This window comes from Varanus komodoensis, unplaced genomic scaffold (assembly GCF_004798865.1).
Source record: "Varanus komodoensis strain SLA01 unplaced genomic scaffold, ASM479886v1 scaffold1, whole genome shotgun sequence".
Classification (NCBI taxonomy): Eukaryota; Metazoa; Chordata; class Lepidosauria; order Squamata; family Varanidae; genus Varanus; species Varanus komodoensis.
Window position 1 is genome coordinate 37,864,876 of NW_025335268.1, and position 22,634 is coordinate 37,887,509.

Below are 22,634 nucleotides of genomic sequence, written 5' to 3' on the forward strand. Positions count from 1 at the left end.
AGAAAAGGAACAAGGCAAGGTCCAGTATTTTTTCCACATTCTTTTTGGAGTATGATGGCATAACCATAAAATATTAAGTAAAACATTTTTCTGTTTTTACATATAAAGGATATGGTCAAGAAGACAGATGACTGGAAGAAAAATGTTGAGGCAAATAGTCGTTTGATGAAGCAATTTGAAGACTCTAGAACAGAATTAGAAAACGTCCTTCAAGTTGCTCATAGCTGTCTAAAGGAAAGAGGCAATCCTGAAGAACTTCTCCGGAAACATACTGTAAGTACTGTTCCCACTCGGACATATTTCTGTTCCGTTGCTAGCAGTGTATATTTAACATTGTTCAGTCACCTTGTAGTGTCCGATATTACAAGAATATGACACCAGCGTGTGTTTCCATGTTGCCAAGGAATGGGGAATGCATGGCCCTCCAGATGTGTGGGGGCTGCAAATTTCACCCTTGATGGAGCTATCCGTCCTCTTTTTTCCCTGGATTGCAAAAGAGAGGGGGAGAGAGATGACTATGTGGAAGGAACACTTTATGCCTCCATTTTCAGTGACACCCAGTATATTGTGATGTGCACTTGTCTCTTTGGGGGCAGTGTGGGAGAAGGGGAGAGGACAACACTGAGCCCTCTGTGGCCTAATTTACCATCTGGAAAGGATATAAAATTAAATATCTCTCTTATGTAGTGATATACTTGGGCTGTGATCCTAAGCTCCAAGGTCAGGTCTTTCAGATCAACGTGACTTGCGTATAATTTATGTTACTAAGCTGAGTATAAAAAGGCACCTAACATTACCATCCTGATCTTGTCTGCTCTTTGCATACTGAGCTTGCTTTTGCATAGAACAAAACAAGAAAGCATTTGCTTCTGTTGTAGCTACATGCTATCTATTAAAGGTACGGTGTAATTTGGGTTGGAGAAGATGGGGACAGAGTGTAGCTTTGAAAAAAGTGGACTTACAGCCCAAGTACATGTTAAATTAGTTTCATTGCATCAAGATAAGTCCAGACTGCATGTTATTACCCTTTATTTTTACTCTAGAGCTTTTGCACACACCAATGAAAGATTTCCTCTCTTTTTAAATGGAAATCTTTCATTTGTCCCTGGTTGGAGCAAAGAAAAGATGATTCTTTCAAACTGGGGCTTTGTCTACTTGCTTCAGAGAAATAAAACCTAAAAGAGAAAGGAGTAACAAGTTATGTAATTAGCTGTTAACCTCAGGTGTTGTTTGAAATGCAGTACCAGCAGCAGCAGCAGCAGCAAGCTAAACTAACATGGTTTGTGTGCAACCATATTAACATTATAAATGTATAACTTTGTCTTTCAAAATCAGGAATTTTTCAGTCAGTTGGACCAGAGGGTGCTTAATGCTTTCCTGAAAGCTTGTGATGAACTAACTGACATCCTTCCTGAGCAAGAACAACATACCCTTCAGGAAGCTGTTAGGAAACTGCATAAGCAATGGAAGGTTAGTGTTTCTGATCAATTCACAGCATAAATTAGGTTGCTCCAAAATTCAGCCTATCCAAGTGGGTGGCCTCTGTTTTTTCTCTGGTTTTGTTGAAGAGGCAGAATGAACAATCATACTGCATTGGACATTTTATGTTTTTTCAGTTTGTATTGACTTTCTGTTGTGCTTTTTCTTCCATTTAATGAGGTACATCAGTAAATGTATAGTATGTCTCAAATATTTGTTTAACATTTATATAGTCACAGAGCATAAAATATGAACATTCTTCCTAGCTGCCAAAAAAGGTAGGAAATATCATAAAAGACTCCATGGCATTCAATTATTAAAGTGTTTTGATCCAGACAGAAACAGCAATAATAATGATCATAAGTTATGAAATAAATGTTTACTTCATCTAATTAACAACGAATAATCTTTTGAAAGTAAGAAATGCACCAATATTTCCTTTAGGGCTGGATCAACATTCCTGGCATGTTCCTGGCACATTTCCATGGTGCAGCCTGCCTGTTTGCTCAAATGTTGTGGGGGCAGTCTGATGCCTTTTGAGAGGGAAGGAGAAATTTCTGAGAAGAGGATTCTTTTTTTACTACAGTGGGATGCAGTGGGTGTGGGTGGGCTTACCTTACTTAGTAGGGTAAGAGGGCTGAGGATTTTATTTATTGTTTATCTTAACAATTTATTATCAAACTATTGATAATAATCTTTACAATAATCCTTGCTGACTGCTCCGCACAATCAAGGAGACTCTCCATTGAAGCTTTCTCGCTCTGATCAAGAGCTAGAGATGTTCCTGAAGTTTTGTACATGTGAGAGTTAAGCTCATCTTCTGGTTGCTTACCTCTGTGTAAGTGCATGTGCTGCCAATTTGGATTGGAACCAGTCATGATTTATGAAAGGGGATTTAAGCTTCCCCTCTCAGGTTTGTGCTGAAATTCCACTTTTCCCTTGAAAAGTCCCCACTGAAACACATGGACTTTTTTTCCTTTTGCCACTCTTCTTCCACAAAGGATGAAATTGTGGCATTAAACCTTATTCAATCCCCCCCCCCCCAAATTGCTGTGGCCCATATAGATAAACAAACCTGAGCTTCCATGTCCTAATAATAAGGTAAGCCCACCCACCTAGCCTTAGTTGGAAATTTTTCCAATTTTTTTCTTGCCTTTCCCAGTTTGTGAGGTAATTTCTGGTTACACTTTTACCACTGTGAATGGTCAGAAATAATGGAAATTTCTGTATAGTGCTAGTTTTCTTAGCTAAATGAAAATAAGATTCAGAAGCTGAACTATGTGTATGACTATCTAAAACATGGAACACACCTCATTTAAGGGAATGTATTGGTTTTTCTTATTTCTCCTGCTGTTTACAAACTGTATTCTGAAAGAGAAATTGCTTTCTGAATAAATATTCTGTGAAGTGTCATCTTCCCCCTTCTGTGACTTCTGGACTATAGGATCTCCAGTCAGAGGCCCCCTACCATTTGATTCACTTGAAGATAGAGGTGGAAAAGAGCAAATTCCTAGCATCCATGCAAGAATGTCGTGCAGAATTAGCTCGGCAGGAAGCACTGGTGTCCAAGGAGAGCAGTGAAAAAATAATTCGGGAACACAAGGTAAGCCCGTAAAATGGCAGCATGGGCACTTGTAGAAATGCGTCCACAGTTACATACCTGGCAATGCAAGGTATCTAAAAATAGCCAGTCTTGTGTAGTGGCTAAGGGTGCAGGACTGGAACTCAGGCAACCTGGGTTCTAGGGCCTGCTTGGCCATGATGCAAGCTGGGTGACTTTAGGCCAGTCATTGACTCTCAGCCCAACCTACTTCAGAGGATTGTTGTTGTGGGTATGAGTTTGAGAAGAAAGATATAAGTCACTTTGAGTTCATTATACAAATAAAAAAGCAGGCTATAAAACAAATAAATAAAGTGTCTCAGCTTTATCCAGGAAATGAGCAGGCCAATTCTTACACTTCTGCCCCAAACATTTTTATTTACGTGTAAGTTTCACATTATTGCAGCTTAGAACCAATTCTACAATCAAAAGGTGTATGGAATGTGTGGGTCGTCATCAGGTTTGCCAAGAGCTTTATTGTAAGCTCTTGTGTGAGTGCTGCATATTAACTCTTTTGCACAGCCACTAGGTTTTATTTTGATTATTTTAACATTGTCTTCATAATTAAGTTGCATGTTGATTTTATGGTTTTATTTGTTGTGATCCACTTTGCCTATTCAGTGGTATAGAAATGTAATAAATAAAACTGCCAGTTTGATGTAGTGGTTAAGAGTGCTGGTCTGGAACACAGGAGATCCGGGTTCTAGTCCCTATTCAGCCATGGAGCTCACTGGGTGACTCTGGGGCAGTCAGGGACTCTGAGCCTAACTTAGCTCACAGGGTTGTTGTTGTAAGGATAAAATGGAAAGGAGAACCTTGTACGCTGCTGTGGGTTCTTGCAAAAGGGGGAAAAGCAGGATGAAAGAAATGTCTTTAATCTGCATTTGCTGTATCACCACTCAGCACTGTTTGGGAGCTTCTGCAAATGATACTTGCTTTGGGTTTTGTACAGCCTTCTTGGTCCCGGGAACTGCATGAGGTGTCTGCCGGGGCTGCCTATGCATGTGTACACAGAGAAATGTGCTCATATGGATGCCATTACACACATGGACATACCTGCACTCGTATGATCATGCAGACACACACACAATTCGTATTTGTTCATACATTTGCTCATACATGCACTTAGAATAGGATGTTCAGTTTTGAAAGAACCAAACAAATATACATGGTGTCTTTAAAAATAATGCTGAGGGTACACAGGCATGAATGAGACTCTACTCACTTGAGAGGCATTGCTCTTCCAACTCTTAGTCAAAACTGGAGTTAAAGTGGAGCTTTCTCACAGCACTTATATTGCACTATATTATCTAACAGTTGCCAAGATCCTTCCATAAATATACAGTCCATAAATAGTCCGTAAATATCTAGCCTTCCATAAGTATCAGCAGACCATTAACTCTATTTTTTTTTAACTTGAAGCTTCTGTTTTGCAGATTCAAACCATTCCTGGTCAGTGTGAGATGGGTGCTTAATTTATCCTTCAGTACTTTGTATTGATTTGCTGTGTTCCCTGAAAGATAGATATTAAATTAACTATTTTCTTCAAGTAGTTAAGAAGAAGCACCTGTTATCTCCCTAATGGAAGAATTAATGTGTTATTATTCAAAAGATTTCTTTAAAAAATGAAATCCAAACAAGTCTTATACAGCAGTGCAGCATATATATGGTTAGATTTATGGAAAGGCAGTCATTTGCTATATGCTGAAAGCAACAGATTCAGTTAGTCTGCATTCTCATTATGCTAATTTGTTTTTTTGAATTTGGCCCTCGTTGCCTTGTTTACTCAGAAATCTCCCATTATGTTTAATAGGCCTTATTTCCAAATCAGTGTATTTAGCCTTGCATTCTTACTTTCTTTGATTTTATATAAGCATTGAACATGACCTGAAGGTTGGGTTTTGTATGTTCACTTGTATCAGTCTTGCTTTCCATGAAGGTGCATATACTCCTAATGGAAGATATAATAGTTTTACAGTAACCTTATTGATGCAGTTAGCAACTTTTCCTTTTCTTTGCCTTCAGTTATTCTTTGGAGATAAAGGGCCATTACAACTGTGTGAGAAAAGATTAAATCTGATTCAAGAATTATGCTCAAAGCTACCCCAATGGGATTCATTAAGGACAACTTATGAAACCACCCAGAAAGATCTCAGTGAACTTAAATCCCAAGTGGCCTGCACTTACATGGAGCTAATGGACCACCCAGATAAATGGAAGGACTACAAGAACAGGTATTGTGTTTATAGTAGAGTATTTATTATCCTCTAAGAAATATCCAATATTAATTGCCAGTAGAAGAAAAAATATTAAAATCTTACATATATGTATTAGCAAGGAACATATAATGCAGCTATTGGAAACAACCCAGAGAGCTTCAGCTATTAGGCAATGTAGAAGTTAAATACAGTAAACAAATGAAAGAAGTTAGAGATTTGGACTGGAGAAGCGCAGATAATCACGATGTTTCTGTAGTATTTCTATACCCTTTCAAAAAAAATTGAAGAAGACTCCCCTCCCCAACCACTCATAAATCCTTAGCTGTAAAACTGGTTCAAAAGCTCATTCTTGTCTACATACTTGCTTATTGTTCATTTTCTTCTATATGGCTATGTTTCAGGTTTTCTGAATTAGAAAGCTGGATTTCATCAAGGGAGCCACAGCTTAAGAAGATTAAACATGGTGCTACTGATACTGCTAAATATAAACACTTCAAAACATCAATAGAGGTATATTTAAAGTGATTTCAAGTAAGCTGTATAAAACATTAAATGTAAGAAAACATGTTTTTCCTAGGTAGACAAAACCGCACAGGACAACTGGCTGAAAATGGCCTCCATTATAAGGAAATGCACAACACAATGTTCCATGTAATACAGTTTGCAGTTTGCTTATGGATGCATCTTCTATGTAGAGAAAAGTCTTCAGAATACATGTGTGGATGTGCTGTAATGAGTCATGTTGGCCAGATTTAAGAGTGAGCAGTATGTTTTTCTCTTGTAAAATGTTTAGCGTTTCTGGTTGTTATTAGTACCACAATCTGTTTTTAAATATGGGAATATTCTTGCCAGAAAATGGGAAAGTTTGTTTAAAATCCCTGCTTTATGTCTTAAAACCAAAGGTTTAAAAATTATACCGCTGAAAAAACTTAGAACATCACCACTGAATCAAGAAATCCCTTATGTAAAGCTCACACTCTGCTGTCTGCATAAGTTCCTTAAATTATGCACAACATTAAATTCTAAAGAAAATGCTTATGGTAAAATGCTTATGCTAAAATCTTTGTTGCTTCTCCAACTGAATCATTAGACAGTTGGAAACCTAATATAAGGAACAGTGAAGCAAAATAATGATACAGAAGTCAGTGACAGCACCAAATAGGGAACCATTCTTCATTCCTTTGATGGTGGATGCAGCGTCTCTTGGTAGTGCTGCCAAGTGCAGGCACAGCTGCTCATTTAGATTGTTACTTAAAATATGACCGCATGCTGGTACAGGCAATATTGTGAGAAAGATGCATGTACTTGAATGACAACCTAAGAAAAGTTGTGCTAGATCAGGCTAAAACCTGTCTGGTTCAGCATTCTATCAGATGCTCACGGAGGACCTACAAGCTGAAATTAAGTGCCAGAGCACTCTCTCTCTCGTGTTCTGCACCAGGTGGTATTGTGGGGCATCCTGCCCCTGATCCCGGAAGCACTATAGAGCTGTCTTGACTAGAAAGCATTGATACCTTTATCCTGCATGAATCTGACTAGTTTCCTTCTAAAGCTGTCCAGGATGGTGACCATCACAACATCTTTTGATAGACCTTGCTGCATATTTATCCATCAAGCTGGGTGTGGCCCATTGTGGTTGTTTTAAGTACACATACTTGCCACAAGAAACCCACATTTAGGATCCTTACATTTTACAATCTACAAAATAAGTTTCATTTTTTTCTAACCATAGGATGCAATTGATGGTTAGTGAACTGGTACAAACCTAGGTCTCCCAGTCCATTGCTGGGAGACCCAGTTTGTTTTGTGTTTCTGATCTGTACATTGGTTTCGTCTTGTGTATAGGAAATCAGACAAGAAGCTTGCAAGCAAGGAGAAGTTGTCATCTGGCTGAAATCAAGGTTGGCTGCTCTGTCTGAAGTTTCTTCAGGGGATGAAGCCAAAAAGCAAGGAGATGAGCTTTCTAAGCTTTCTAGTGACTTCAAGAGGCTCTTATCCTTGTTGACAGAGGTATGATATAGCTTCACTGTACTTAGAAAACTGTCTTTCTGTTATTTATACAACTCACATACCACAAAATTAGTATAAACTGCTAACAAACAGTTCCTATTCTAGCATTCATCCAGAATTGCACAGTAACCTACTAACGTTTTTTCTTAGCAATTCATGAGCACTTAGCTACAACCAAAAGCCACTAATGGAAACCTTTCATACTGGTGCAAAACAGAGTTCATCCATCATTTTTACTTAGAATTGTTGAGGGCTGTGAGGTGATTAGAAAGTAATAAAGAGGATCTGACATTATCTTACGCTTAATGACTCAGAGGTGAGCCCACTGACTGATTAGATTTGGCATGTGTATAAAGATTTGTAGCCTTATTTGATCATGGAATTGTAACTCATCCAGGTTTTATCAAAATTGTTAAAAGTATATGATACTGAACAGGTGCTGCCAATGTTTTTTAAACATAGATTGAGAAGACATTGGGTGCAGTTGGCGATTGTGTCCAATTCACTGAAGAAGTGAAAGGCAATTTGGAAGATCTGATTACAAATTCAAAAGAAGCTCAGGCAGAAGTTGAGAAAATCTTCCACGTTGAAAGCTTATTACAGGCCCAGCAACTCCTTCGATACCATCAGGTAAGGCAACTTCTTACAGGTGAAGCTACATTAATTTCTGCGGTAAGGAGTATTATATGCATGTCTTTTGCTGCTAACACTAATATCTAAGCCTGTTGCAAAATGTCTTTTTCCAGTTTACAGGAGAACAAATTTGCAAGTGATTAATTTGAATATATTATTTTATTAAATATTTTGCAGAGTAGGGTAGGGGGTGAAAATTGTGAATTGTTTAAGGGAGAGAGAGAGGAAGGGTGCATTTTAAGCCCTGCAATGTGCTGTGGTGAAGTGGCTCTTTCCTACTTCCCCATCCTCTTTCTTCACTCTATATAGCAATCTCAAAAGAAAAAGTTACTGTTTTGCTTCCATTTCAGTTGACAGACCATTTGAAAGGAAGCTGTGCTAACTATTGTACATTTACATGTATTAATGTAAAGCAAGGGCATTTGGCACATGTGAATTCTACAGGAATAGTGTACACTTATAGCTTTTCTTCTTCCATTGTTGCATAGCAGTTATGTTCATGACCATATTTTAAGGTAATATGCCTGTGGACCATCAAGTGAGGCAAGGGTAGCCAGCACCTCGATAGCTGAACTTTGGAAGATTTACCTACTCTTCTTTGGTACCTGGAGAGAGAAACCTTTAAATTATTCTTGGTGTCTACAAACATATAAGACACTCACGTATGCATCCGTATGTGGTTACCTCTGTAGGCAGGTGAACAATATGTCTGTATCTACTGCAGTGCTTTTAAATATTTGCTCCTAGCAAAAGGCAAAGAGGCTCCATGCTAAGAGGCAAGATGTACAGCGACAGATTGCCCAAGGTAAACAGCTACAGATTGAAGGCGGTCTGACTGCCAGTGTTCAGGAAGACTTACTGAAGTTGGAGAGTACTCTGGAAAACATGCAGCAGTCTATGGATGAACGTGGAGATCAGTTGCAGGTTAGTGTTATTCAGGTAACCCTGCAGAAAAAGAAATAACATTGAGGTCTTGCTTTTGAATTATTTTGTATTAAGTTGTGCAGTTTCGATTTTGACCAATGGAATGATTTTTTTTAAACGTAACAATTTATTCAGCAAAAGGGAATAAGTACAGACAGCTCTTCTTGTCTGCTGGACACAACCTGTCCAAAACTGCTGTCCAAAACACTGTCATGGGAAATGCTTTTACATGGTGCTTATTTTTTTTAACCAGCCTGTGAGCTCCTAGCAGTGGGATGTAGCTCAGTGTAGCTGTGTGAGCTTCTCTGACCACTGTCCAGGAAATTCTTCTGTTGGAGCTGAAGCTTAGGTAAACTCCCATTCTGTTACCAAGGACTTTCCTTCATGCATTAGGCCAAACTGGACACAACTGATACTAAGCAGTCCATGCTTTGGGAATGACTGCTGTATACCCTGAATCCTGTCATTTCTAAGAATTTTACTGTTCTGTTTATTTTACCCATTATGATATTTGGAAGTCAATATGTACAGAGGCTCCCAAATATAAATAATTCCAGGAAGTAGAAATTCATAATGATTGGGGTTCATTTTAAATGCAATGATGAGTAATTCTCTTTTTGTACAAAATAAATCTGTATAGAATAAATTTATTTTGCAATGAAAGGCCTTAGTTTTTGAATCTTTTCAATATACTAAAGCTAAAATAATTTCTGTCCACTCTTTGAATGTTCCAAGAACTGCATCATGACTGTTCATGAATCAAGTCCAGCAATGTCTGTACATTAAAAATAGATGTAATTCTCTTAGGAACTGAAAATTGACTGAAAAAAATGGCATGATTTTTGGCAACCAAATAAAAGAGGGGAAAGAAAAAAGACAAGACAAAAGAAATTGAACAGTCAGCATTATGAGCATGGAAAGAAATCTGAGAATCCAGCTAACTTTGCATGGAATTAATTAATGGAATGCACTGGTTAGAGGCCAAAATCAATCTATGAGTTGTCCTACAGCTGAAGTTGAGGGGCAGACTTGTATAATGCAAACAAGTACAATGAACCCAATAATGTAAATCATTTCAAAGCAGCAATAATGTTAAATAATATTTGAATAATTTTAAACAGTTTTAAAGCAACTAAAACATGAAAAAGTATGATTTTAAAATGACAGCATTGAACATTTCTTTACACATAAATGAAGAAAATTCAAGATCTTTACCAGACACCAAAAAGCCAACAAAGTAGGTAAATCTCTCTAGAGAAGGCCTTTCACAATTTGGGAGCCACAACAGAAACGGCCTTCTTATGAGTATCATCCGTCACCTCTCGGTATGTGAGGAACTTGGAGTGTATTATGTCAATTACTGGTAGGAATTTATGGAAACAAGTGGTCCTTTAAATACCGTGGCCCCAAACTGTGAGGGGTTGTACAGGCTGACACCAACCCCTTGAATTAGGCATGAACTGGAAAGAGTCTACAGAATATACAGGAACTTTACTGAAGCTTCAATAGATGTAGATCAAGCGCATCTGAAGCGCAGGATGTGAGACTGCCAGCTTTTGCACAGTTCTATTTGAGCTGTGATTAGTTTTTTGGATTTTGGTTAGAAAGAGGTAGCATTTTGAGGCCGTTTAAAATTCATGTGCAGAATCTAATGTTACATTTCGTTTTAGAAAAAGTGCTGGAGGCAAATTTTGCTCAGTTAACAATGCATCATTATTATGTACTAGATGCATCAAATCAAGTAATTGTGAACTTGTGGTATCATTAGGGAATATCACTAGTAATTTCTAGCGAAAATGCATTTGTCTTTTACTGCCTCTTTGTTTTGCCTTATAGATCACAGTAAATGCATGGGAACAGTTTGAAAGAGACAAAGAAACCATTGTAAAATATCTTACTCAAGCAAGCTGTGCTCTTGAACGTATCTTAAGCTTTAGCAGCTTAGAAAGCTTGTCATCAGAACTAGAAAAGACAAAAGTATGTATGGCTATTTGAATCATTGTTTGAATCATTATTTATTCTTTTGCCATTGTAATAGGTTCTTGTACATTTGTTTCTTCACATTTTACTTGTTTTGATCTTAATTCTTTATTGGTTGGAAAGGTGGTATAGTAAGTTTCAAAATAAATATATAAAATTCCAGTAAAGTTAGAATGTATGTAACCTGGGCACAGTGCCCATAAGTTCAACAAAGCCCTATTTAACTCCCTTCCTTCATTGGTGCATATAGGAATTAATGCAGACCATTACAGAGAATTGAAAATCTATGCGAACCTTTCATATTCCCTTCACTCTGACTCATGCACTAATGAGGTGTGTGGGAAGGCCTCTGTGATCACCTGCCTTTCCCATGGTATCCAGACTGGGACTGTATCATGCCCTAAGAGTGGAAGAGTGCCCTGAAACAAGAGAGGGTTACCTATCATCAGTTATTACTAACCTCTCTCAAAAACCTATTGCTATACTGTATTATTTTGCAATTAGTTTCTTGAACTGTTGCTTTTTTGCCTGATTTTTTACAAATGTATGAAATATAAATAATTATTACTGCTGACCAGTTGATAAAAAAAACCTTGCTGTGAAATGTGATTGAATATATTCTGTCCATAATTGTACACCTCTTACAGGAGCTTTCCAAGCAGACAGTAGCCATGGCTGAGGAAGCTGAGAATCTCGTCATGAAGACTTTTGCAATACAGCTTGGGGATAAGAGCAAGCAAGCCCTTCAGCAGCAAGCCAAGTCAATCCAGGAACAAATTGAAAAAGTGGAAGCTACCCTTGAAGAAGAGTATGTTCTTAAAAAGTCGTAGTATTCCTTCATTCTCTTAAACTGTACCTTTTGTTATCCTACTAAAATGCACTGTTCAGTCACAAAGACTTTGTAAACTCCAGATTATCATGGCATATTAACTCAAACACCAAGAGCTTAAGGAAACACACCAATAATCATTAGCAAATAGTAGCAAGCATCCCAATCCTAAATGCTTGGATAATCATCATTTCATTTAAGTGGGACTTACTTCCATATAAGTGTCCTTATAATTGTCACTTTAAACTGCAACTATAAATCCAATTATTGCATTTAAACCAATTGACCTTAATACAATGAAGCTCTGTTAATTGGGCACAGAGCGGAAGTCATAGAAATATACTTCAGTAATACGCATAGTAACTTGTTTGACTCAGGCTAGGATAGATGAATAGTGCCATATCCTAAAGTGCCTAGAGCCTTCAAAATGATTAATCAGCTCAATTTTGAAGTATTTTTCTTCAATTTTCCAGCTATGTGCACAATAACATCAAATGTGCCTTTCTCTTACAGAAATTATCCTCCAGTTCCCTTTCGCTGTTGCAAAAGATTATATAAACAGAGCCACCTGTGCTTTCGTAAGAATACGGAGGAGGCACAGGGAAGCAGTGGTAGGGTAGGATCCAACACACACAGTCAGTTTTGATTTGCAAAATATTATTTTGGGAGCAGTCTTTCAGTTCCTTTGAAATGGCCTGCTGACATTCACAGTCCTAGACCTGTGTTCGTAGTCCAGGTCGGAAGTCTTAGGGCCGCCCTATTTGCTGCGACAAGGAGATTGCTTAACGTCACTGGTGTAGCAGCTTTTGCCACATGGTGTATGAGGTGCTTTTCAGCTGGTCCATCTTCATAACACTTTGTGAGCTTGGTAGTATTGCCATTTTACAAATGAGAATCTGAAGTTAAGAGTTACGCAGGGTATGCTTTGATACCGTGTCTAAAGAGAGATTCAAGCCATGTCACCCAGACTGGTTCCAGTGCTGCATACTTTTCAGGGCTCAAAAATATGTGCAAAATGAAATAGCTGCTTCAGTTTTATTGTTTGGATTCCATTATATCCACATCTTTTCATCTTTGTTGGACATGCAAAGTTGAATTTATTTATCTAGTTCATTGTTGGTTTTTAACAGCTTTACAGAGGAACTGCATTTCAATATAACTTTTTCCACTAGTAATAATCCTGGAGAGAGCAGTTTTATGTGCTGTTTATTTTCTTGAGGGGAGTTTGCTTCTTTCCATAATGTTCTACATTCTCTTCCCTAGCGTTATAGGAAATGTTCTTGTATGATTCCTGCTTCTCATTATGTAAATTATTTAGCAGCTTTTTTGCTTTGCAAGTAGGAACATTCTCAGTAGAAAGCTTCTAGTGCCTTTCAGTTGCATCCAATTATATTATTTTTTAGTTCTGAATGAATCATGTGGCTGAACTGGACATGCACTTTTCAGTACATGTTTTGAATACATTCTTAGAAATAATGCAATTTATCTGTTAACTGGGTATGGACATTTTTAAGGTGCACAATATGCATGCATATCAACTGATTGAATATTTCCAATATATATTTGCCCAATGTATGGTTGACATGTATAGTTTTATTGTATCTAGCACATAGGCATTTCTATAGCTTCATAAAGGAGATTTAGACTGAACCATGTTACAGAAAATGCTTATCTTGCCTATTGACATTAGAAATGAAGTCTCTTATTAATTTAAATGGATATTAATCCATCCCACATAAGTATTTGTTAAGATAAGTTCTACAATATCAGCACATATGTGGAATGAGCAAAGCAGGTGAGATGTGTCTTAGTAAATTATGCGACACATATAGTGTGAGGTTATTTGAATGACTGGAAATGGAATGAAAGAATAGGCATTTAATTGTCATATAGTGGAGCACGAAGGAGCTTTGTTGAGCACAGAAAACTGGTCTGTTTCTGGTCTGTTGAGTGCTGGAAGTGCTTGCTCCAAAAGATCCAGAAAGCTGCATTTTTTTAGAGCTGAACTTCTAAGGATGTCAAATGGATTGGTAATAACCCTGCGGGCTCCAAAGGTGCATACATACATGGTATATATGTGGTGGTCCTTTGAATAACAAGGTTGTCTTTGCTCATTTTACTTAGGACTGTAGTACATTTACTTTTCTGTACATGAAATGGGTTGGAATCAGTGCTGTAAACAACACTGGGTATACCCACACTGCAGACAAAGCTGATAATATATTCTGTATGCAGATGTATTCAGAACTCCTCTCTTGTTTCTCTACATTTTATCTAGGTTTCATAGTCACTGAGACATAGAAAAGGAAAGCAAGTCCCGTATCAGCAAAGCCATTCTAAAGTATTAGTTAATGTTAATGGCTCTGGACTGTAGCCACAGTAAAGAAAATTAGAATGCTAACATCTGTAACTATAGTCAAGCTATTTATGGCTAATTCTTATGTTGACTTAGCAGTGTGGTAACTGCTGCAGAGTGGCTTCTTTCCATGTTGTTCCAATAATTCATGTGTCTTAAAAATCACATCTAAGTTGATAAAGCCCTTACACATCAGTATTGCCTTTTGCAGAAGATGGAAGTAATGATGTGATTCCCACAATGGTAATGTAAGAGTAGACTCCTGAAGTACTTTAACACTTACAAAACCCACAGACTTCTGACCATTTTTTAAAATGACCTGCCATGATATAAGCATTTTCTTTAAACTGGAGATGAAAGAAAATGGGCATAGTGACACAGTAACAAGCTGTTTATTTTTCTACTAAATATGGTTGATTTTAGTATTAAAACCATGGAAATGGTGAAAAACAAGTGGGATCAGTTTGGCAAAAATTTTGAAGCATTGTCCATCTGGATCACTGAAAAAGAAAAAGAGCTGGATGCGTTGGATACATCATCATCACCCTTGGATGTGCAAATCAACCGAATTAAGGTGATTGGTTCACATTATATTTAGCATTAAACGATTGTTTCCTTGTTTACTCACTAATGAAAGATGCAAAGGAGAGGAATGGGCATTTAACTCATGTTTCACAGTTACAAAGATGTGAAAACAAACACGAAAACCCAGTGTCACATATTGAGAAAAATATGCTGAGGTACCAGCAGGAGCTTTCTTTCTATTGTTAGACCTTAATTTACACCTAAACCTTAAAATGTATGTAAGCGATAAACAGCACATAGCTTCAATGAATTCATTTCTTTACCTGCAAAATATCACCATGGTATGTGTTCACAGAATGTAGAACATTTTATATTGTAATATGTATCATGGTATTTTATTTCAGTATGGTACATAATTTAGATATGATTTTTGTGTATCTTATTTCCCAAAGAATACTGAAATAATAAAAGAACCGCTGTGTCCAGTATTAGTAGCTAGACCTTTTTACATATTTTGAGTTCTTCATATCATATACTGGATCCTATTTTTCTCCTAGTGCATAATAAATTCTTAGGAGCACATACTATTTCAAATGTCATCCATTTAATCAAGGTATTATTTCAATCTCATTTTGTTTCAAATGCAAATACTCATAGCTTTTGACCTCCATGTAGCATCTCCATTCTATTCTGTCCCTGGAACACCTCCATCAAACAGATGCTTTGCATGGTTAGCATTGAAATCACTGATTATCCTTTTCTGGGGAAGGAAGCATCTGGATTTAAGAAAACAAGCACACTTTCCAGCAAGAACTGGCTTGTGTCACAGGCACGAACAGTGAAGCGTGGCAGAGCAGTCTAACACTTCTGCACCACTGGGGGCTGGATGTGGAAGCTTTCCTTCTGCAGTGCCTTGGAACATACATGGTAGTAAATCAAGAGAAGTACACCATTCTGCTTATACTGCAGTTATAATTTTCATCAGAAGTACAGAATTCCAACATTACTGGCTTATAGGATATCTGTGAAATAAAACTGAGGAAATAGCTTTAAGAAGAGAATTATAAATGTGTAAAATTGAACATGAAAACATTTGTAGAAATTATATAACGTCTAGCAGATATGAAAATAGTTTTCCTTGGCCACATTCTTGGAATGGGGTAGCATGTGAACATATGGCAGGTTACTGAATTTAGTTATCAGAAACTTAGAATGTTTGTTCTTTCTCATGAAACACACTAATCCATGGTTTACTTCAACCATGGTTTGTTGCTTTAGTCATTAATTGCTTTGAAAATAAACTGCAGATTGTTTTCCCTGTTTATGACTTGTTTCTTTGCAGATTGTTTGCCAGCCTCCAGAGTAATTTCAGTTTCAGGCTGTTCTCGCTGAACACCTTTGATTCAGAACAGATAGCAGTTCAAACAAGCCAGGGATAAACTCTGGTTTATTACATCAGGTCACATTTCATAAACCACAAACAAATCATGAGCTTGTGATTTAGAGCTGGTAAACAAACCATGGATTGTTTTCAAGAATGCATTCAAACAACATGAAGCCAGCATTCAACCAAATCATGGCTTAGCACACTCTCCCCAATTTTTTTTCTTTCAGACATGAACTACAACTTCCATAATTTCCATCTAGCATGGCCATTATGGGAATTATGCAAATTGCAATCCAACATATCTGGAAAAGGGCAGGTTAGGGAAGACTGACTTAGCTTGATCAAGCCATTTGACAATCCTTTTGAGAAGGAAGTGAAAGCATCCTTACATGATAAAGATTCTGATCAATCACCTTTTGGCTGTAGGACTATTTGATTTTGGAATAAATGTTGATTATATATCTCATATATATTGAGATAAGTAGCCAATTGGAGACCACAAAGCAATTTCATTTGGACTCCTACAGCACCACCAACATTAGTCAATGTGGGTAACAGTCTTGCCAACAGTTTTGAATAAAATGAAAAAAAAAAGTTCTCATAGTTTGTGTGGAGGAGATGTGTGCATTCCTGTGTGTAAAAAGTGTCTATTTTGGGATTTGTATATACTACTACAGTTGCATACAAGTGTATGAAACTCAATGGCTTCAAGCTCCTTACTGCTAAGAGACAGTGTGGTTGCAATACTTGTGATGGTATTGTTTGTACAGCAAGAAACACAAAAAATAAAATCTCTCCTCATTCTAGACCATTCTTTGGATAATACCTTGATTTCTGCAAACATGCAAGCTGGCTATCCCTGGGCTTACTTAAAGCACATGTTCCATACAAGTATTCACTCTTATGTCATTCTTTTACTCTCCCTGTTAGTGGGAGGAAGGATAGATTCCCATGAGATTTCTGAGTATACAAAGAGTATGTATTTCAATGCAGTTTTTAAATATATTGGTACAACAAGCTGGAAAGAGTCAACATTTTTGCTTTGGTTAAAAAGCAGAGATAGGATGTATGCATATGCATATAATATTCTGATACATGCAAATACAACATTCTATAAAATAATATAAGATAAACAATACACTATATCACAACTCACTACATTATATATTTAAACTACTTTTTACAGTTAATTATGTAATCAGAGCATAATATTGAGTGAAAGGTTTGGATCTTAAGTTGTTCCTTAGTCCACATAGTTCCTTAGTTCAGTGGCTTCTTCCAGCACCCAACCCACATACCTTTTCTAAGGGCATCCATCCCTCAAGAGTGGTTTGCTGTGGCACTGCGGCTACAGAAGGAAAGGGAAAGGGAAGGGGAAGGCAGTGATGCACCATTCAGTGAATGTGAATGCAAACACTGTTCTGTTTAGGGAAAGAAATGTTAGGATCCATGTCATGGTGCTTGTTAAAGCTCTTTGAGTCCCTTGACAGAGGATGCTTCCTCTCACAGTATCTTGTACATTGACAGCAATTCAGGGACTCGTGTTCATAATTACATAATCAGACATATTTTGGATTTACAGCAATTTATATTTATAAATCCATTTGTATACTGATGTCACTCCATAGAAGAGCACGTGTTCTATATACGGAAAGGTCTCAGTTTCAACCCTTAGTATTTATTTATACTTTATTTTACATGCCGCCTACTATCATAGTCTCAAGACATCTTACAATAAAGATAAAAACACATAAAATAAATAGGATTAGATAAAAACTCCTTGCTGGTTCACTGGAGAACCAGTGCCTGTCACTGTAAATAATACTTAAATGGCTGGACTATTGGCCTCACCAGATATAGATCAATTTCAAATTGATATAGATCAATTTCTTACATTCCTAATGACTGATTTACAGTAATTAACTTAGGATTATGGGTGCTTCCAGAATAAGGGTTTTAGCATTTCATAGTCTTAAAGGCCTTGTGCAGCTATTCTGTCCCTTTCCCTTTTTTCTTAATAGATTTTCAGCAGTAAGAAAAAAATTGTGAGAAAACATGGGAGCATTGCGAAGCAGAGTTGATATCCAGACTCCCAGTAAATTGCCTGTATGAAGTAGAGCAATGGCATGGCAAAACCTTATCTGGAAGCACCCTAGAAATTGTCGACTGTATCTACCTCTAGGTTTATCACAACACATCTTGCATTTCTCTGCAATTTCTCATGTTGTTACTACTTCCCCCAAGGATAGGCTGGCTGAATGGGTCTGTGACACAATCAGAGAGAACTATTTACATCTTTTCCGCAACCCGTTCCACCTGTCAAATGCTAAAGCAAACGAGACAACTGGCTAATTCACATTACTCTGAATGTGATGGCATATCAACGCATACAAATTAACTTTTATACACAGTATACAGTAGAAGTTCTGATAAACCAGCAGAATAGTCACAGCAGCGATCATTGGTAGCAGTCATTCAAAAGCATTCTGATCTCAGCAACCCACCCACACACCTCACTAATTGTCACAAATTAGAAGACAAGTGTGGGAGTCTATTTACGTAACGTGTCCCTGCTTTGTAGAAAGAGAACACATTGTGACTGCGGTGACAATACATCGTATACTGAGCTTGTACTAATAAACAGTAGTAAATAACTCCAAAATTCATATTGCAGACAGAAACAGTAGTATTGCAATTAGAGACTGAGCTTGTCAATTTTCTCACTTCTTGTAAGTGGGGAAGGAGACATTTGCAGTGGGAAAAACAGTAAAATTCAATTGCTGTTTTTTCAGCAGTTAGATTTAAACTTTAATAGCTAATAAGAATGTAGTACTGTGATACATGCATGGCATATGTTTGTATTTGCAGTGCTCTGCAGCTTGATCTGGGCAGAGAATCACTGTGGGTGTGAATTAGTCAATATCTGCTTGTGACTGCCATTTGCAGAGAAAGCTTTTAATGAGTTTAGTGTCCCCAAGAATAAATCTTGGTGAATTCTAGGAGAGTGATCGGCTCATAAGAAAGTAATGAACACATCTTACAGGTCCTTCATATGCAAATTGATTTACATTTTAGGTCATTGTTAAAGAAATAGCTGAGAAGGAAAATGAAATCCCGAGCCTAGAAGAGGATGCTCAGTCGTTTTCTCAATATCTCACTTCTGGAGAATCAGCTCATATTAAAGCCAAGTTGACACAGATCAGAAGATACAGGGAAGAACTCCAAGATCATGCACACCATCTGGAAGGAGTGATCACAGGAAAGATTTCAGTCCAGCAAAAATTTGATGAAAACTTCACAAAGGTAGACAATGTAAAATTTTCTAAGCAATGCAACCATGTATGACAATTCTGTGCATAGTCAGAGTGTCTTTTCTTAGTGCAATGGGTTTCAAACCTCCACGGGTGAAGCTATGCTAAATTAAGGTAAATTATGGTAAAATGTATGGTCTTCACAATCAGACAAAGGGTGTCACTGGCACAGCCCAATGTTACAATAAAGCTTTCACTTATATTAATCTCAGTTTATAGCTGACACCTCAAAAGTGATACAAATTAACTATGGTTTCTTGAAACAAGTCAACTTCATAACCCAGTGGTTTGAAGTTGACTTGCTTAAAACAAATCATAGTTAAGTTTAACCACAATTTCTCAGCTTGAAATGAAATGACAGGGCACAATTAATCTTCCATGCTGAAAAAGGAGAGAAGATGGGGGAGTGTGTGAGACCATTTCTGTTGGTATAAACCATGGTCTACCATGACATATAAAGCCAGGCTGTGATTGAAGATATGTCCCATTTGATTCACTGGGGCTCCCTACCATGTAAACACACATAGAAGTGTATATATTTGTATAACTTACTATATGATTGCACAGTGGTACTGCTAGTAAGTGGCATAATGATCCTGTTAGTGTTGAAGAAATATGTATTCTGTGTATGATTAGAACTCTTTTAAATAGCAGTCGCCTGGAGTTCTCAGCATAAAATAAACAAAGGAACAAGTTTTAAGACTGCAGGAATACCTACAAGGTAAAACAATAGTAACTTCCTCAAACATGCTGAATTTATGTGATGCTGCATTGTGTGAGATATATTGTGAAAATGTAGAACAAAGAATTCAGATGATAACAAACCTGCAGTGACACCTCTTCTATTATTTTTTTATTATTCATTTCACTGGTTTAGGTCCAGCAGGACCTGTGCATGTATGAAGCCAAGCTAGCAGAGTTGGATTCTTCTTGTTCTTCATCAGCAGAGAGTTACAAGACCCTCCAAGATCTTATGGTAAAAATGTCTTGAATTTTTTGTCAGTTTTATAGAACCGCATTAGGAAAACTCAGTGTTGTGATCTGTATAAATCCACATTGTCCTGCTTGCAAGGAAAACTAAACCAAGGCAGCAGTTTTCCTGGGAAGGGTGTGCAAATCCACATCTTACATTGGAAGCAAGGTGGTTGTTGTACACCTGGTGTTCCACAGTGTTTTGCCACAGTTGATAAAGTATTCTTTTGTGATAAGTTTCAGCTTGACTAGCTAAACTGAAGTTACCAGATTTCATCATGGGGTAAATTAAGGTAGGGAATAGATGACCCAGAAGAAGTTGCTGGAGTGCAGTTTCAAGCATTCCTCCCCATAGGCATTGAGGTGTGCTCCAACATCTGGAAAGTCACAGCTGTCCAACTATGGGTTAAATATAGCAAAGGACAAGTAAGACTTCAACCCCTTTGTGTGTTAAAGGTGCTGTTATTAACATATAAAGCCCTAAACAACTTGGGACCAGGCTGCTTGAGGGAGTACCTCACCTTTCCCAGTCTGCAATCATCAGAGGGACCATTTCTGAGGTTCCCACATGCTATGAGGTTTGCCCTGGAGCCCTTGCAGTGGGATGTTCAGTGTTGCAGTCCCTACTCTCCAGAATATTAGGAGGCCTTTCACAGTTCTGACATTAGATGCCTTTACAAGATTCGTCTGTTCAAGCAGGTTTTCCATAAAGTGTGACCTAGCCAGCTCTTATCTGTAGGTCACACTGGAGTGTGACGTTTTACTGCTGATTTTATTGTTGTCTTTATGGCATTATACTCTTTGTTCATCACTCTGATACCTCTTTAGGAGGCAGTATATATGTTTGGATGATAATGATATACAAGGCAATATGAATGCCACAGTTGATGGGATGATGATAATAATTATTTTCTGTTTTATTGCTTCAAATTAAACAGGATCTCTCCCAGGGTTTGGAAAAAATGAACTTGACATTGGCATCTCTGCTATCTGGTTCTCGCAAGATCATGAAGAAAGAGAAAGCAGTCCAGGATGTCTCAGTGCTTCAGCAAAGATATGAAAATGTTATGACACAAGCTAAAGATAAACAAGCCTCACTAGAGATTCAAATAGCCCAGTGGCAGAGGTAAGAAAGGCACTGTGTTCTCTGCGGCTAGAAGAATTTATGAGGTATGTATGGCCCAACCTTTGATGGGCACTTTTTGTGTGTTCTACTAGAATGGAGAAGGAGCTCTCTACCTTCTTGACCTGGCTGGAGAGGTGTGAGTCTGCAGTTAGACCTTCAGAGCAGCATGTTTCTGCTGACCGAGTCAAACTGGAAAATGAATTACAAGTAATCCAAGTAAGTGTGTTGCTAAGCAACTGATTGTGGATTGGCAGATGTTTCCTTATTTTTACTGTTTCTGTAACCTACAAGGCATGGCTACAGGTTGATTTTCCTACATAATTCTGCAGAGGCCTCTGACTCATAGCAGCTCCTCACTCAATATTGAAAGAGAATTATACCAGTTCTAAGAGGTCAGGACCTCATCTTTCGTTTTGCATATCTCCAAGAGTGGTGGTTAAGGCATGTCTGGCCTGTGTGGGGCTAATTAAGCAAGATGAAGTTGAGCTGAGTTCATTATTTTCAAGTTTCTTGTCTGAAGCTCATTCCCTGATGTTTCGCACTTGTTGTTAGACATAAACAAGCCTCTAAGATACTGCATGTGCCTCTTTTACGGTCTACAATAGAGTGGAGGAATATCTTTTCCCTGTTAACCAATTCAAGAACCCCCTAGTTTGAGTCAGTACAACCTGTGAGCCATCAAGTTGAATGCAACCCACCAGGGCTCAGTACGTTTCCAGTTTTTGCCACCTGCCTGGGACTGCCAGGGACTGTATTTGCCTTGGTGATCACTGGACGTGCCTTCCTAAAGCATCCTTGTCAAGTATGCACTTCTGAAGTGTACAACCGCACTTATTCATTCAGTAAACCCAATCTATAAATTCAGCAGATTATACACGCAGGTAGTATTTTATAATCAACTGTCTGAGAAAGATTTACCCAGATTGATTCACCCATCTTGGTGAAAGCCACATGAAGCCAGATCTTGGAACGTGCTTCAGTGTGACATCAGCTCTTGAGCTGTCATCCCAGTGATAAGGGCGAAGTCTTAAAGCTGCCAGCAGTGCAGGGGGCTTCACAGATGTTCAGTTTTACACAGCTGCATACTGACCCTGCTGTACAGTGATGTCTTCCATCTGGGCCATCCTGTGTATAATTACACATCGCTCTCAGAATTTTATTTGATACAGATGATGAACAGGAAATGTCAGGTGGTTTTTACATTTTACTTTTCTACAGCTCTAAGCAAGCTATAATTTCATATTAATTTTGGATTGGATCAGTTTCCTTCTTATTTATGTATT

At 37.8% G+C, this 22,634-nt stretch overlaps 1 protein-coding gene across 8 annotated transcripts in view; it reads left to right on the forward strand.

The window, feature by feature from the left end:
• Window positions 1-22,634, forward strand: part of SYNE1 (spectrin repeat containing nuclear envelope protein 1) — a 317,660-nt gene that overhangs the window by 92,315 nt on the left and 202,711 nt on the right. For all 8 annotated transcript variants that reach the window (XM_044422636.1, XM_044422576.1, XM_044422595.1 and 5 more), the window contains exons 22-36: window positions 109-273; window positions 1,336-1,470; window positions 2,924-3,082; window positions 5,105-5,313; window positions 5,700-5,808; window positions 7,144-7,308; window positions 7,771-7,938; window positions 8,689-8,865; window positions 10,702-10,842; window positions 11,493-11,653; window positions 14,454-14,604; window positions 19,018-19,245; window positions 20,131-20,229; window positions 21,164-21,351; window positions 21,444-21,567. In XM_044422636.1, coding sequence (XP_044278571.1) covers window positions 109-273; window positions 1,336-1,470; window positions 2,924-3,082; window positions 5,105-5,313; window positions 5,700-5,808; window positions 7,144-7,308; window positions 7,771-7,938; window positions 8,689-8,865; window positions 10,702-10,842; window positions 11,493-11,653; window positions 14,454-14,604; window positions 19,018-19,245; window positions 20,131-20,229; window positions 21,164-21,351; window positions 21,444-21,567 — 2,379 coding nt within the window. The remainder of the gene's footprint in view (window positions 1-108; window positions 274-1,335; window positions 1,471-2,923; window positions 3,083-5,104; window positions 5,314-5,699; window positions 5,809-7,143; window positions 7,309-7,770; window positions 7,939-8,688; window positions 8,866-10,701; window positions 10,843-11,492; window positions 11,654-14,453; window positions 14,605-19,017; window positions 19,246-20,130; window positions 20,230-21,163; window positions 21,352-21,443; window positions 21,568-22,634) is intronic.